Source organism: Papio anubis, chromosome 19 (genome assembly GCF_008728515.1).
Source record: "Papio anubis isolate 15944 chromosome 19, Panubis1.0, whole genome shotgun sequence".
Taxonomy (NCBI): Eukaryota; Metazoa; Chordata; class Mammalia; order Primates; family Cercopithecidae; genus Papio; species Papio anubis.
This window is the reverse complement of record NC_044994.1, coordinates 50812290-50826929: the sequence shown is the minus strand read 5'-3', so window position 1 is coordinate 50826929 and position 14640 is coordinate 50812290. Positions and strand designations below refer to the sequence as shown.

Genomic DNA, 14640 nt, shown 5'->3' with positions numbered 1-14640 from the left:
CCCGCCTTGCACCTCCGCACTGCTTCCTTCTTTGGAGGCTCACTGACGCTGCCTCCACTCAGAATCCAAAGCTAAACTATTCTTTCTGCTGACTTGGTCTCGGAGGACAAACCTTTTTCTATTTTCTGGGAGCCCTGCTCAACCTTTTACCACCAAGCACCACTCACTCACTCAAACAAGAGCTTGTCGGAGCAAGGTTTTTAAACATGTCACTTTTGCCTCTTAGAGAATATTAGAATATGTGCCTCTCAGAAAATAATTTCCCTTGGCTAAGATGTGGTTTTTACATTAGGGAAAGGGTCGCTGGAGGTGTCCAGAGAAGAGCTGGCTCATCAACCAACACTGTCCAAGTGTGAGAGGATCACAGCTTCAGTTTGAAGAACATACACAGAACACCTCTCAATGTAGAAGTATGTGACGCCTTTCCTCACAAAAGGTGAAATAGTCACGTTCTCCTAATGTGACCTGAAAAGAATAGTCAGGTTTCTGATGGCTCATGGAATAGGTTTCACGCAGAAGCCCCACGCAGGCCCCTCCCGTAGCACCCTGGAGCTTCAGATTTTTATAAAGAAACAAACAAGCTATTTTAAGAATATCACTTTCACTTCCAGTCCTTTGGAACCTTGCAACCTTTCTTCCTTAACAGCTCCCCTGAGTGAGTAAGAGTCAATTACTTGCTATCACCTTCCTTCACAACACATCTTCAAAGCTTCCTTGGTAAGATACAATCTTTCTTGGTATTTAACATATGGAAACAGCCATAATTTCCACACAGCAGGAAGCTTAATGCTAGGGCGTTAAGTCACTTTAGTTTATAGACTAGTTATGCTACTTGCTCACACAAAGCATTTAAAAAAATAACACAATGCCCTTGTAAGGCAGAAACATTCGCCTTTCCTCTCTCAGCTGCTACTTCTATCACGCCATGCTGCCCAGGGAGGAAGGCCAGGAGGAAGGCTGGGACAAGCTGGAAAACTGAAGCTGGAATAGGAGCTAGGGATCCACCTTTCTCAAGGCTTCCAGGTCCTACCCCCACATTCTGTCTGCCCGGCCTCCTGTTTCGGGTGACAGCTCTCATGCCCGTCACTAGTCAACAGCCTCGACTGCTCTGCTACTTGGAGCAGAGAGAAATGGCAGCGCCACACATGCTAACTCAGTGCGTGTTCCAGCGAGGGTGGGGTGTTCCCAGCTGACAAGTTCACTCAGAATGAACAGGCTCTTCTTTTGTCTCCATGCTGACTGAGAAAGCCAGACACCAAAATCTGGGAAATGCTATTATGGCTTGTGCAGAGGTATCCAAGAGAAACGGCATGCGCAGTTCCAGACAAAGAGCGCAAACATCTGATGGGACCCGGAGGATGCATTAGGAAGCAGAGACAGTAAGTGACAAGAAGGGAGGCCTGAGTGAAGGAGGTGTCTGTTTTATAAGATGTGATACACAAAGGTGGAGCAGCTGAAGTGCAGAAAAGAGAAGAGCTGGTGGATGGGAACGCATGTGCACGACGCAGGCACCCTTGACTCTTACAGCCAGCTTCTCCTCCATCCCCTTGACAGGACCACTTTCCACAAAGGACTAGGGCCACAGCACACATGCTTCATTTCAGCCTTCTCCACTGTGGTGAAGAAATACCACTCTGAAAATACGCTGACTACAAACAGTTAGAAACCCCCGCCCCCAGCACGCAGCAGCAAACATGAGACTGTCCTTACCGGAAGGTGACTAAGGGGCACGTCCACCTGGCCCAGGAAGTCGTCTCGTGTCTGTTAGGAAGAGAACAAAGAGTTAGTGTTTCCATCTCTTCACCAAGTGTCAGCATTTCCTAAAAATGTTTTATCATGAATAGAGACGAAGGTCCAGGGCCTGGCACTGGAATGTGGAGGGCGGAAGGCCCCGAGGAGACACGAGTAACCACGCCCCAGGAGACCAGGAGCCTGTGCGCCTGGACTGAGCTGGCTGAGATTCTGTTTGGTGTCTGCTACCAAGCAGAATGCTAAGGAAGCCTCTGTAGAAGCTGGGAGAACATGATCAGTGAGGGAAGAGACAGGCAGGGCCACAGAGGGTTTGAGGGCACAGCTGGGTCCAGCTGAAAGGGAAGATGGCAAAGAAATGCTAGGAACATTTTAACAAGTGTTTACTGATCCAATGCTAAAAACTAGAGAGCTTCTTGAGAGCTGAGAGCCAGCGGAAACAGTGTATGGCCTAGTTATGAATGCATCCTACAAACTGCATCTCACAAAAAAATACACACACTTTTTAAATCCAGTAAGTACACTGCTTTTTGATTTAGTAAGTGCACTGCTTCAGAATCCACGTTTATGGATCAGGTCCTGCTAATTTTTGGACACACCATGCCTCTCCCTCTCCACATCTACCATACTGCATGTATCTCTCCCGACTTCAAAGAGGCCCAGGTGAAAAATCATTTGGAGACACACGCTAGTTCCCTCTCAGGCTCTGGGAGTCATCTGGGAAGTCATGATTCAGCTCCAGGGGTCACTGGCCTGGACCACAGGGTGTCCAACAGACCACAGTCACGGTGCTTGTGGCATGGCCTCTGATGTTCAGATGACCCAAGAAGCAAACTGGGACACAATGACTTTGCTGCTCTCATATAAAAATATGCAGCTGGTTCCACCACATTCAAAATGCACAAAAGTCTGGCAGTTCTTTAGATGTGATCAGACCAGTCCCATAGCTAGCTTGAGCCACCCAAGAAGGAATCCAGCCTACCTTGAGCTGAATCCTGGCCTCTTATTTCTCCTCTGCTAGTTTCCAGAGAAAGTTTCTAATTCACAGATGCTACTTTTCAAGTGTACTTGAAAAGCATTCTCTTCTTCCATTTAAAAGGAAGCAGCAGGTAAATATGAATGAGATTTATTGAAATGACTCGCTCCAAGCTTAGGAATTCCTTTTAGATAATTGAAAAAATTTGATGAACTGGAAAGCCATCTGTCTCCTCTAAACAATCCATACAGGATAACAAAAAAATCAAAGTTACCACGGTTTAGGTATGCATGAAGAATGAGACTAGTCCCAATCCTTTTGATGAGATTTTCATTTCTTTTACTTTCTTAGCTGTATCTGCTACAACTCAACATGGAGAGGCCTCATCTAGCATAAAGCGGTAAAGAGAGTGCCCATAGATTCTGTATGTCTTACCAAGAGCAGCAGTCAGCAGAAGGCCTTGAGAATAATGACAGCCTTGCTCTCCAGCTCTCAGACCTAATCACGCTGCCCCAGTGACTCACACCAATGACAGTTACACAAGGAGTTAGGCAGTGTGCCTGTTAGTTCTCTATTTGGCTGATTTCACTTTTTTTTTTTTTTTTTTTAGATGGAGTCTCTCGCTTTGTCACCCAGGCTGGAGTGCAGTGGTGCAATCTCAGCTCACTGCAACCTCCGCCTCCTGGGTTCAAGCGATTCTCCTGCCTCAACCTCCTGAGTAATTGGGACTACAGGCATACACCACCACGCCCAGCTAATTTTTGTATGTTTAGCAGAGATGGGGTTTCACCACGTTGGCCAGGCTGGTCTCGAACTCCTGACCTCCAACGATCTGCCTGCCTCGACCTCCCAAAGTGCTAGGATTACAGGTGTGAGTCACCACGCCTGGGCTGCTTTTGCTGTAATTTTAAAGCTAATATAAATATCAGTTAACTGTACTATTACAAAAAGGAAATTCACTGAATATTGACCATAAATTGTCTGCTTAATGTGAGCAGAGTAGTGTGGCCACTTGCCACCTCTCCTCCTGCTGCTACGGCTGCTAACATGGGAAAGAAAAGACAATCAGCAGAAGGACAAGACAATCTTATTCAAAGCTGTTTCACAAGCTTTGAAAGGCTGCCCCTGAACCATTAACCTAAGTGCATTTCAACGAAACTTCACAAAATATCTACATGCCCATGTTTTTTTGCCAGGGAGACATTTGAGTTCCAAACTGATAAAACAGGTTAAAGCTTTGCCCAGACACCAAAAGACAGGCACCCAGTACTAACAGCTGGCAGCCGGTCTTTACACAGTGCTCCCTGTCTGTGGGCTCTGTGCCAAGGCTGCGTCTAGTCCTCGCAATAACCTTCAGAGGCAGGTACAATGATTGTGCCCATTTTACAGATGGGAAACCAGAGAGGTGTGCGGCTGAGGTGCCCATCAGCCTGTGCCCTTAACTACACTGTGTGCCGTATGTCGGCAACTGGCAGGAAAGCAAGGTGGTACCAGCTCTGGGCTTCCCACTGGATGCTGGCTTTAAACAGTGTGGATGAGAAGGGAGGGATTCTGGTGATGGCACAGTCTGATGAGACTTCAGAGGGTTCTGGTAAAATGCTTATTTGCTATGTTATCTTTACACATCCTCCTACTCCAACTGTTCCTTTCCTCAAATGGAACACAGTTTACCGAATTCCCTGAGGTACTGCAAAGCCAGGAAACTTCACTTATACCTTTTATCACATGTTCTCATTATGTTAAAAAATTTTTTTAAAACAGTAAAAGATGAGGCAATTCGCCATTAAAGGAAACAGAAGGCTCTTATTCGTTTACATGAAGAGATGGAAATTATTTTTGAAACAAAATAGGGATCAAGTACAGAAATGCACATGGTCAAAATGAACTGGCTTAAACTAGTGTTTCACCAGTCAAAGGAAGATGTAGTTGGTTGAGAGATCTAGGTTTCAAAAGATCCCACTGTTGCCAAAACTACAGAAAGTTCAGGCCATGTAAAATATTTAGGTTAGGGATACTACACCGATTAAAAACAAAAATGGCCAGGCATGGTGGCTCGCGCTTGTAATCCCAACACTTTGGAAGGCTGAGACGGGCAGATCACTTGAGGTCAGGAGTTCAAGATCACTCTGGTCAATATGGCGAAATCCCGTCTCTACTAAAAATACAAAATTAGCCGGGAGTGGTGGCTACTGCCTGTTGTCCCAGCTACTTGGGAGGTTGAGGCAGGAGAATCGCTTGAACCCGGGAGGCAGAGGTTGCAGTGAGTTGAAATCCCATCACTTGCACTCCAGCCTGGGAGACAGGGCAAGACTCCATCTCAAAAACAAACAAACAAACAAACAAAAATGTCTTCACCACCGCAGAGGAGATCTAACGGGATCAGAGAACCTCCCGGTGACTTTATGCCACGGGGAGGAGCAGGCACGCTGAAGGAACACCTCTGTTTGATGTAAGAGGAACTGGGAGGTGTGCTAGTGTGCAGGATTCTGCCTGTGGGCCCTGGAGGGACAACGTTTGAGGCCATCCCAGCACCCTTAGGTCATCACCACCACAGTGCAACATCTCATACCAACATTATAAAAGCATTAATCAAATCAATTTTTAATGATTTCCAACACAAAATTATTTCCATCCAGCATCAAGTTAACTATAATAGCCTCCAAAACTAAATTAACTTCAACCCGTATGGTGAACACTGGTATTTCTTGTGGTTATTTTTAAGTGGTAAAATGCTGTCAATTTCCAAGTCGTTACTTGCCATACAACTCTCAAGGCTGAAAATGCGCCCTTTAGTAACAAAATAATAAATGCTCCCTTCTAATGAGCCATCAAATATTTTCCCAGTGAAATGACAATGTAGAATGGAGCCCCTGAAACGTGTCCTATCAGGTGAAACAAAAATTCATATTCTGATATTGGAAAAGTTACATACACAAATAAAACACTGTCTCTTTTAGAGCTTGTGCGGTAAATACTGATGAACTACATTCAGGACTGCCGCCCTCCCCTTTAAAAATCACTATTACGTAAGAAGACGGGGACAAGTGGGAGCCCTGTTCATGCAGAGGGGTATGCTGCCACCGAGGGTGGATGCCACCAGGACCCTGAAGCCCGGGGACTATTATAATCACTCCAGTAGAACAGATTATAGCCTGTGGGCATTTCCCCAGATGTGAGTGCACACTAGGTCAAAGCTGTCAGCACTGACGTGGATGCCAGGCTTAGATGTCCTCACAAAATACTCAAGACTCAATTTCTCAAAGAACACATCCATTCAAAAAACAAACAAACAAACAAAAAAACCAAAACCACAGGAACTCTTATCTTTAGGGTAGAACTGTACTTGGAGGACGTGATTCAAATCTTGCTATACACCAATGACCACCTCACCCTATTCCTTTCAAGACAGAGGCGGTGGTAGCAGGATTGGGTGCACAGTGAACTTCACATGGAAGCTCAAAGGGAGAGCATCTGACTGTGCAGAAAGACAAGTATTAAAAGAAGGAAGGGCTACCCACAGGTCACACTGGGGTCCTAAAGACCCCCAGCTGGGAGCCCAGGGGGTTGAGGGTGCAAGGAGCTATGATTGTGCCACCACACTCCAGCTGGGGTAACAGAGCAAAAGAATTGGTGATTCTTGGTAAAATGACCCATATGTATTCCTGGAGCTATGTACCAAGGTAATATTTTTAAGTTATGAGTTACAATCCCACAAATGGGACACAGGAAGTATTTTTTAAAGTTAAGCATAATATAGAACAGAAAATATCAGTGCCTCACATAAAACACAGGTATGTACCATTTTGAGGAACTCATCTCAGTTATATACATATATAAATGTGTGTACTAAGTTGTGATCTAAGGTTAATTTCTTTTTGTGTGCCATCAAAAGAATTAGAAAGCCACTCAACTACAGAAAATGAAAACCATCCACTATTACCAACTGTCTGGGGTTTCTTTTTTTCTTTTTTCTGTTTTTTGTTGAGACGGAGTCTCGCTCTGTCACCCAGGCTGGAGTGCTGTGGCTGGATCTCAGCTCACTGCAAGCTCCACCTCCCGGGTTTACGCCATTCTCCTGCCTCAGCCTCCCAAGTAGCTGGGACTACAGGCGCCCGCCACCTCGTAGTGATTTCAAAAAAAAGAAGTTTAGAGTTTCTTAAGACAAATGGAAGAGAACTGTAGAGAATTTAGAACATAGGTCAGACAATAACAGAATGTAAGCATAAAGCAAAGACAGCATATGATCAGATCTTTGTATGTTACAGGTCGAGGTAAATATCACAGCTGCCTCCAACACGAAGCCAGAAAAGCAACCTGGGCTTTCCCAGCAGACTAGTGAGTGCAGCTACCCCATGAGCTGCTCCATTCCAAGCACAGGCCTCCGCAGGCTGGCCCCAGTGCTGACAGAGGCCCTCAGCAAAGCACGACGCCAGCTTTGGCATTACAGAGAAAAGGAAGGAAGAATGTTCCTTTTCCTCCTTCCACTTATCAGGCACATCAGCTTCTATCACACAATCAGAGCAGGGCTGTGGTTCAGGAAGAGGTAAAATGTGAGTGTGGTTCCACCCACACTAGGCATTGCATAACCCAAGGAACGTTTCTGCACCTGGGCGGTGCCTCTGCCTTTCAAGGTGAATAGATTCAAAATATGTCACTGAAATTACCTTAAATAAGAGCCAAGTGGTATTCAAATAAAGAAAAAAGTGTGATGACATATTCTCTGAATGCACATACCCTACCAAAATTCACTTCGTATGCACCAGAACACAAAACCCAAACAAACTTCAAGTACTTTTTGGTAAACACACACAGGGCTTTTACATGGCCAGCTCCTCTGCCATTTAGTTTTTAAGAAGTAAGGGACAAAATCTGCCATTCTGTTATACAGAGTATGGTGTGTCCTAGAGACACTGGTTCTTATTTATAACAACAAACAAGACCTCCATGTCAACAAAGTGTCAGAGCAAATCTGCAGGACTTTTACAGGTCCGAGGAAAACCATGCTGGAAGGCAGCAGAACTCAACCCTGCTGGCTGCACCTACAACCAGGAAGGCCATCTATGTTGAGGAACACTTATTACTGAAGTTTAAAAAATTCAACTGAAGTTGGAGAGAGAGAGAGCGAGAGAGCAAGAGTGAGAGCGAGAGTGAGCGCAAGCGAAGAACAACTGTGCCTGCAGAGATTGCAGCAGCCCTGCAATAGCACCTGGCTTTAACCCCAAAGCATAACTAGACCAGTATAATCGGGGCGGTGAGAAGACACTCCTTTGAGGGCTCAGAGGGAGTCCTGGTGGCTCCAGGTACTCAGCTACGACATCAGGGGATGAGGTGTGCCTGATGTCCCCACCTCCCTCTGGGTGGGTGGAGGTGGTTCAAGCACACTCAGTTCTCTGCCCCACTCCAAATATAAGCATATCCCAGGGGTGGGGTCAACTAATGGCCACAAGAATTACCATTTTTTTTTTTTTTTTTGCAATAGGAGCACTTGATAATCTGAACTTAAGACCCAGGAAACTGGGGGTGCGAACACTGGGATAGGACTCTGCCAACTAGATGCCCAGGTGAGCAGCACTGTTGTGCTTAGGAGCTTTTCCTCCTCAGCGCCTTCAGGCAGGGCTCAGCCACAGGCAGGAGGCATCTCTCCCCGCACATCCTCATCTGGACTGTCCACGGTTCAAGTGCTCAGCAGCCACAGGGTCTGGGGGCTTTGGAGCTCTGGACAGGACAGGACAACACAGTTCTGCCACATAGCAGAGGCACGAGCAGAATGCTGCAGGGACACCTTGGGGGAGTGACAGATTCTGCCAAGGGAAGGCCAGGGATGACCATGCGGGACATAACTCCAAGCAGGGTCCTGAGGCAGGAGTATGCAGGGAGGACAGAACAGGGAGGACAGGAGTGGCCAGCACGGGAGCATCCGGCTGAGGGCTTGCTGACCAAAAGGTCCATGTCACCGATGAGGCGTGGCGGGGAGGGAAGCTGAGGCCAGGCCTCAGGGTCCCATATGGCTTGCTCTCTCAAGAGGACCGTCTCCTGGGGCAAGCGAAGACGCATGAGGACATTAAACAGGGAATAACTGGCAAGGACTGTGTCCCAAAAAGGTGCCTGAGCAGGAGAGCTGACTGGAGAGAGAGCACTAAGGACAGCGCTGAGGACAGCGTGAAGTCACCCAGTTGAGCACCACAAGGGTGCGGCCCACTCAGGACACGGAAGGTGTGGTGTTCCCGCAGAAGGGTTCCGCTCAGGGATGCTTCGTGTCAGCAGGTGTTTGTTCGCTGGGTGATGAGGGCATCAGGTAATGCCCACTAAGGCCTCAGTGCAGTGCCCATCAGGAGGGCTGGGAGCTGCAGACTAGCATTACTGACTTGACACTGACACAAAGCAAACGTGGAGGACAGCGGAGGAAGAAGTAGCCCAAGGGACGTGTGGCCAGGTCACTGCCTGAGACTCGCACTGAGCGCAGGACTGGCTATCCCACCATCCAGGCACGGAAGCTGCCTGCAGCACAGTCCATACTGCCTGTCACCCTGACAGTCACCGCCTTTATTCTCCTCTCTGTGAAGAGACGTCTTCCCCTTTCACCCAGACGTGCTTGGTTACAGATCTAGGGGAAACAACTGCCTCTTGAATGTTGTACTTTTTCAGAGGAGGGAAGAAGCCAGAGCTTGTCATGCTTACAGGTTCTGGGGCACAGCCTGGCATCACAGTTATCTGTTACATCTACTCCAAAGCTGTCCAGCTGCACAATGCCACTGACAGCTTCTTACAAGGTTATTTTATTTTTGCAAAAAATGCAGATGTAGAAACCCCTCAGGTATTACTGGGGTCCTGTTGTTAATTGTTCCTCCACTGTCTTTCTTGTGAAAGAAATGCTAAATGTATTTGCTGAATAAACTGAAACATTTTAATGAATATAATAAACTAAAAATAAGGCAAACATTTACATATATTCTACTTCTTACAAAGCAAACTGATATGAGATTGAACTTAATTTAAAAGTTAATTTGAAAGTTAATTTAGAAGGAAAATGTGTCACTGGGTTCTCTTTATAATATTGTTTAATTTTGTGCTTCTGGTTTTATGGTGCAATTTGTCTTAATTTCTCAAGATTTCAGGATAATTTTACCAGGATAAGTGTCACTTTTCTACTCTTTTAAAATCAAATCTTCTGCAAGCAATTTTAATACCAGATTAAACGTATCAAGGAATAAATAGCAATGATACTTCTAGATCCTATATTTTTTCTCTGAACTTAACTACCAAAGAACAGATCTTAATCTCAAATACTGAATGACAGACACTCTTAGTAACCATGCGGTGTCAAGAAATGATTTGGATTTGGGTAAAAGTAACCCTAAGTACACCAGCAGTTCAATGCCAGTTTTTACTTCGATTTCATTTTCATATTTATTGCTAAAAGCTCTTCCTCACATATCTCAGGGCATCTGAACCTCACAGTCCATCCCACTGCCTGGCTGGCTCATAGTTGGGATATGTGGAATGTCACAAGCCAGCAACAACAAATTACATGGCAATGGAAGTGCTGTGTGGTTTTATTCTTGAATTGTAATTACTGAAGGCTCTGAACTAGAGTCATATAAGTTTATGCAAGGACACTAGCTAACTTTTCATAAAGTCTCCATTAAACAGCCTCAATGCAAGCATTGGCATCCTAGTTAGATCTGTTGCAGGACTTCTCCTTAGTTCAGCTAAAGAGAGGTCCTCATCACATGACCACAAAAAATTAGGCTCACAATTTAAAGGGTGAGAAAAATGGGACTTATTGGACAAAAAGGAAAAAAAGGAAGGCAGGAACTCTCTGCAAAGCTGGAGTCCTGCCAGTGTGCTTCCTGCCTCACAGACTGCCTAGGCGACAAGAATGAAATTCCATTTCAAAAAAAAGAAGAAAGAAACTTGCCCAAGGTCACAGAGCTAGTAGGGAGTGGCCAAAACATGAACCCAGGCAGTCTTCCATCGTGATGCAGAAGCTGTACTTCATGCACCAGAGTTGTAAGGAAAACATGAACAGGCTCCCCCAATCCCTGCTCAAAAATCCTAGTATGCTATGTTGTCATCCCCAACTCCATATCCCCTCATGAATTACGCTTGCCAAATCTTGCCATGTGCCCTCTTCCCTCATCTATATTTTAATATAAAAACGAAATGAGTAACATATAAGTTTGAAAGAGAAAACAAATGGAACAGAATAGTTTTTATTCTTTTACTTCACTCCCCCCATGCCCTACCCCCCCGCCCACACCCGATATCTTTTAAAGCAGGGCTCTTCAAACTGGAGCATGCACAGCTCTAGGGATATACAAAGACTTTCCAGGGGACTCAGACATGGGCAATTCTAAAGAAATCATTTTCTAGATCCTTCCATATGTCCTCTTCCTTGAAACCGATCTGGCCTGAGAATAGTGCTTACCTTCTGCGGCTCTCCTTCCTGCTTCCCCTTTCTAAACTAAACCACAACCTTCCATCCCTGCCTTTCCAAAGAAAGACGTACTCCTCACCCTTCTTGAATCATACACCATGGTCCACTTTGCTGGGTATAAAAGTCTCTGGAGGACAAAATGAATGAAGGAACGGAATCTATCATAAAGTCAAGTCATTAACTAGGTTGTTATAAAAACATTTCCCTGAAAACTCCTAAGTAGTTAAAGCCAAGTCCCCCCGCTCCCTCCCCACCCCACCCCACACCACATAACAATTTTAGATGACAACAATGGAAAAGAAAAATTCCTTCTTTTCACACATCAGGTTGATGAGAAGAGTATGTAGAGGAAAACTTCAAAGCTCTGTAAAACAAATTAAGCAAAAGATTATACGTATTTTGAAAGTATACCATATAAAACAAGGATGTCCACGGATGAGGAGAAACTTCCATTAACTAGCTTTTAGAGTCTAGCAGGTGCTTATTTAGGCACAGAGTATGGGCCTCCTCCCTACAATCCACTGAAGACACGCTGAGAAACAGGGCCCAACTCACTCTTTTTCTAGTCTCTTGGTGACAGAGTAACACCAGCAGGTACTGGGGCAGAATGCGCAGCACCGAGGTGTGCTGTTAACCAGAATCTTAGACACCGGGCTGCTTGGACACCGGAATCCCTGCGAAGTTCTCAAATCACTGTACTCAGGCCTCACCTCAGAAAATTAAATTTCTGGGGGAGGGGCTCAGTTGTAGGTGTGATTTAAAAGCACTCTACCTTATTCTAATTTTTGGCCAGGGCTGACAACCACTGGGTGAAGCTACCTGTTTTCCTTGTTCACAAAAGAGAAACTATAATTACTTATTAAACTAGTGGAGTGACACTGATCAGCAAATTAATACTAAATTGCAATCTCAGAGTATACAATAGGTTCCCCTCCTTCTCCAGCTCTCCTCACTTGTGCCTCTGCTGTTCTCCTAAATGAGAAATCACTGGACCCATTTACACATGGAGGTAAAAATAACTGCCTGGGCCCAGAATGCAGATGAGATGCAGAAGATGGTGCATTTCTGGCTGTCCCTGTTTGGAACCCCAGCGCTCTGGCCTGATAGGGCTGGGATATTAATAGGAGTAAGATTCACAGGTGTACAAAGCACAGGGATTTCACTAGTCACGGCGAAGGGATATCTGGCTGCCACTCTAATACTGGGGCTGAAAAAACAAATCCCATTTCAAAATAGAATCAGAGAATGTGATCCTTAGGCGGGACCTCAAAAGTCATTTAGTGCAACATATATCTTAGGCTTGTATCCTCATCCATCCCTGCTTTCAAGTGGGTGCTCACCCTGCTTAGCTCTGAACATCATCAGTGATAGGGAGCTACCTACCTAATGGGTTTGTGGAAAGGGGATGGGTTTTGGACATATAGATGGCTAGTTTAAAATCCCATGTCTATCTAGAAGCAGCTGAACAACCAAAGGAAGGTTTCTCAATCACCAAAGGTCAATCTCATCCAAAGTGAGCATAAAAACCACTTTATCTTGCACAGTCATTGATACTAAATGGGACAGTTAAGATTCAACAAATGTTCTTTCTTTCTTTTTTAACTGAGACAGAGTCTTGTTATGTTGCCCAGGCTGAACTGCAGTGTCACAAACATAGCTCACTGTAGCTTCAAACTCCTGGGTCCAAGCACTCCTCCCACTTCAGCTTCCTGAGTAGCTAAGACTACAGGCATGTACTACCACATCAGGCTAATATAGATAGATATAATTTTTTTTGGTAGAGATAGGGTTTTGACCAGGTGGTCTCAAAATCCTGGGCTTAAGTGATCCTCCCATGTTGGCTTCCCAAAGTGTTGGGATTACAGGTATGAGCCACTGCCTCTAGCCAATAAATGTTACTTCTGACTAGCGTATCTCAAAGTCAGCATTATTAACATTTGGAGCTAGATAATTCTTTCTGCAAGGGCTGTCCTGTGCTTCGTAAGGTATTTGGAAGCATCTCTGGCTTCTGCTCACTAGATAAAGCAGCAACTGTCACCCCTCAGTTTTGTGCCATCCAAAACTGTCAAATGTCCCTGGGAGTCAGGTGTGGGGGCAGGGGGAAGAAGTGCTCCCAGTTGAGGACTACTGTCCAATCCTCCTCCCTCCCCTCCACCCTGGAAGGTGTCCATTCCATTTTTGGGCAACTCTATAAGAATGTTCTAGTAATCTGGTGCTCATCTTTCTTTAACTCCGATCTCCTTGAAACATCAAAATAAAAGTAATGTAAGTTTCTGTAACTGGAAAGTGGCAGGACTAGGATTTGAACCAGACTCTCTTTCACTCTAACACTCAAGAGTGAAAGAGTTATTTGTTTCCACTGTTTCTTAGTGGCTAATCTCTACCACGGGTCAGGATGGCTTAATTTGAAGAAAGTTATGTCCTTATCCTCCAGCTGCTTTTCCTTTTGCCCCCAGGGTCCTTAAAAAAAGATGAGCAAGCAAAGCTGCATGTACCAGAGTATTTCCTAATTAATGGGTAAAACAGAGAGTGTGACATAGTTCACTACGTGGCTGCCAGGGAAATCCCCAAGAAGCTGAGACCTAAGGCGGAGCTCCTTGCACGACTGAGTTGTGTTTAAGATCAAGAGCAAAAGCTACACAGTTTCCAGAACAAGGAGCCAGGCCACACAGGGCAATAAATGGGAACACACAGTGGGGCTAGCATCAAAGCCGGGAAAGTCCAGGAACATGACAGGGGAAATGTGAGGGTGCTTTAGAGAAAATCCCAGAGGAGCAAAATGCCCCCAATATTAACTTCAATGTCTCATCAAAAGCCTTCAACAATCAAACTACCAAAGACAATCACCGACCTTTGACTCTTTATGTCTCAAAACACAAGATCAACCTGGGAGAGAAAAGTTCCATTCATTACTCATAACTTTTTCCAAGAATCACTGTGTACACGGGCTACAATTCAAGTGCCCATGCTTGCAAGTGGTTGTGCACCCCCGCCATTTGGAAAATCCACCAGGATGAGTTAAGTAAGGCCCCAGGAGCAGGGTTGCCCAGTGCTGATGGCAAGTGTCTATTTCACTTTTGCACTTTGATGCCTCTCTTGCCTCACCCTAGTCCCAGTTCTGAAATCCGCTTCTGTTGCACTGCCTGCTCTCTACTGATGACTACAAGGTAGAAGAGACAAGGAAAGCACTATCTCCAAGAAGTTCATCATCTTGATGCATGTGTTCAAAGTCACAGGTGGAGATCTGAAGTACGCCATGGAAGGGGTCCTCCCAGGCCTGGGGCATGGAGCCTTGGGTACTGTTGCTTGTTGGGAAAGAGCTAGCTAAATGGGCACCAATCCTTCCCTGGACGAGGGTCCTCATCTGGAAAACGGGGCTAAGACCATCTGCACGTTCTATTTCATAAACTGGTAGATATCTCAGATGTTAGGATATATGAAAGGCTGCTGCAAGTTACTATTGAATGTTATTAAGCTA

At 45.4% G+C, this 14640-nt stretch overlaps 1 protein-coding gene across 22 annotated transcripts in view; it reads right to left on the bottom strand.

Annotated features, from left to right (window-relative positions):
* The window catches only part of NEDD4L (NEDD4 like E3 ubiquitin protein ligase), a 365913-nt gene that overhangs the window by 84030 nt on the left and 267243 nt on the right, over positions 1-14640 (bottom strand). For all 22 annotated transcript variants that reach the window (XM_017951786.3, XM_017951788.3, XM_017951784.3 and 19 more), the window contains one exon: positions 1711-1761. In XM_017951786.3, the coding sequence (XP_017807275.1) occupies positions 1711-1761 (51 nt within the window). The remainder of the gene's footprint in view (positions 1-1710; positions 1762-14640) is intronic.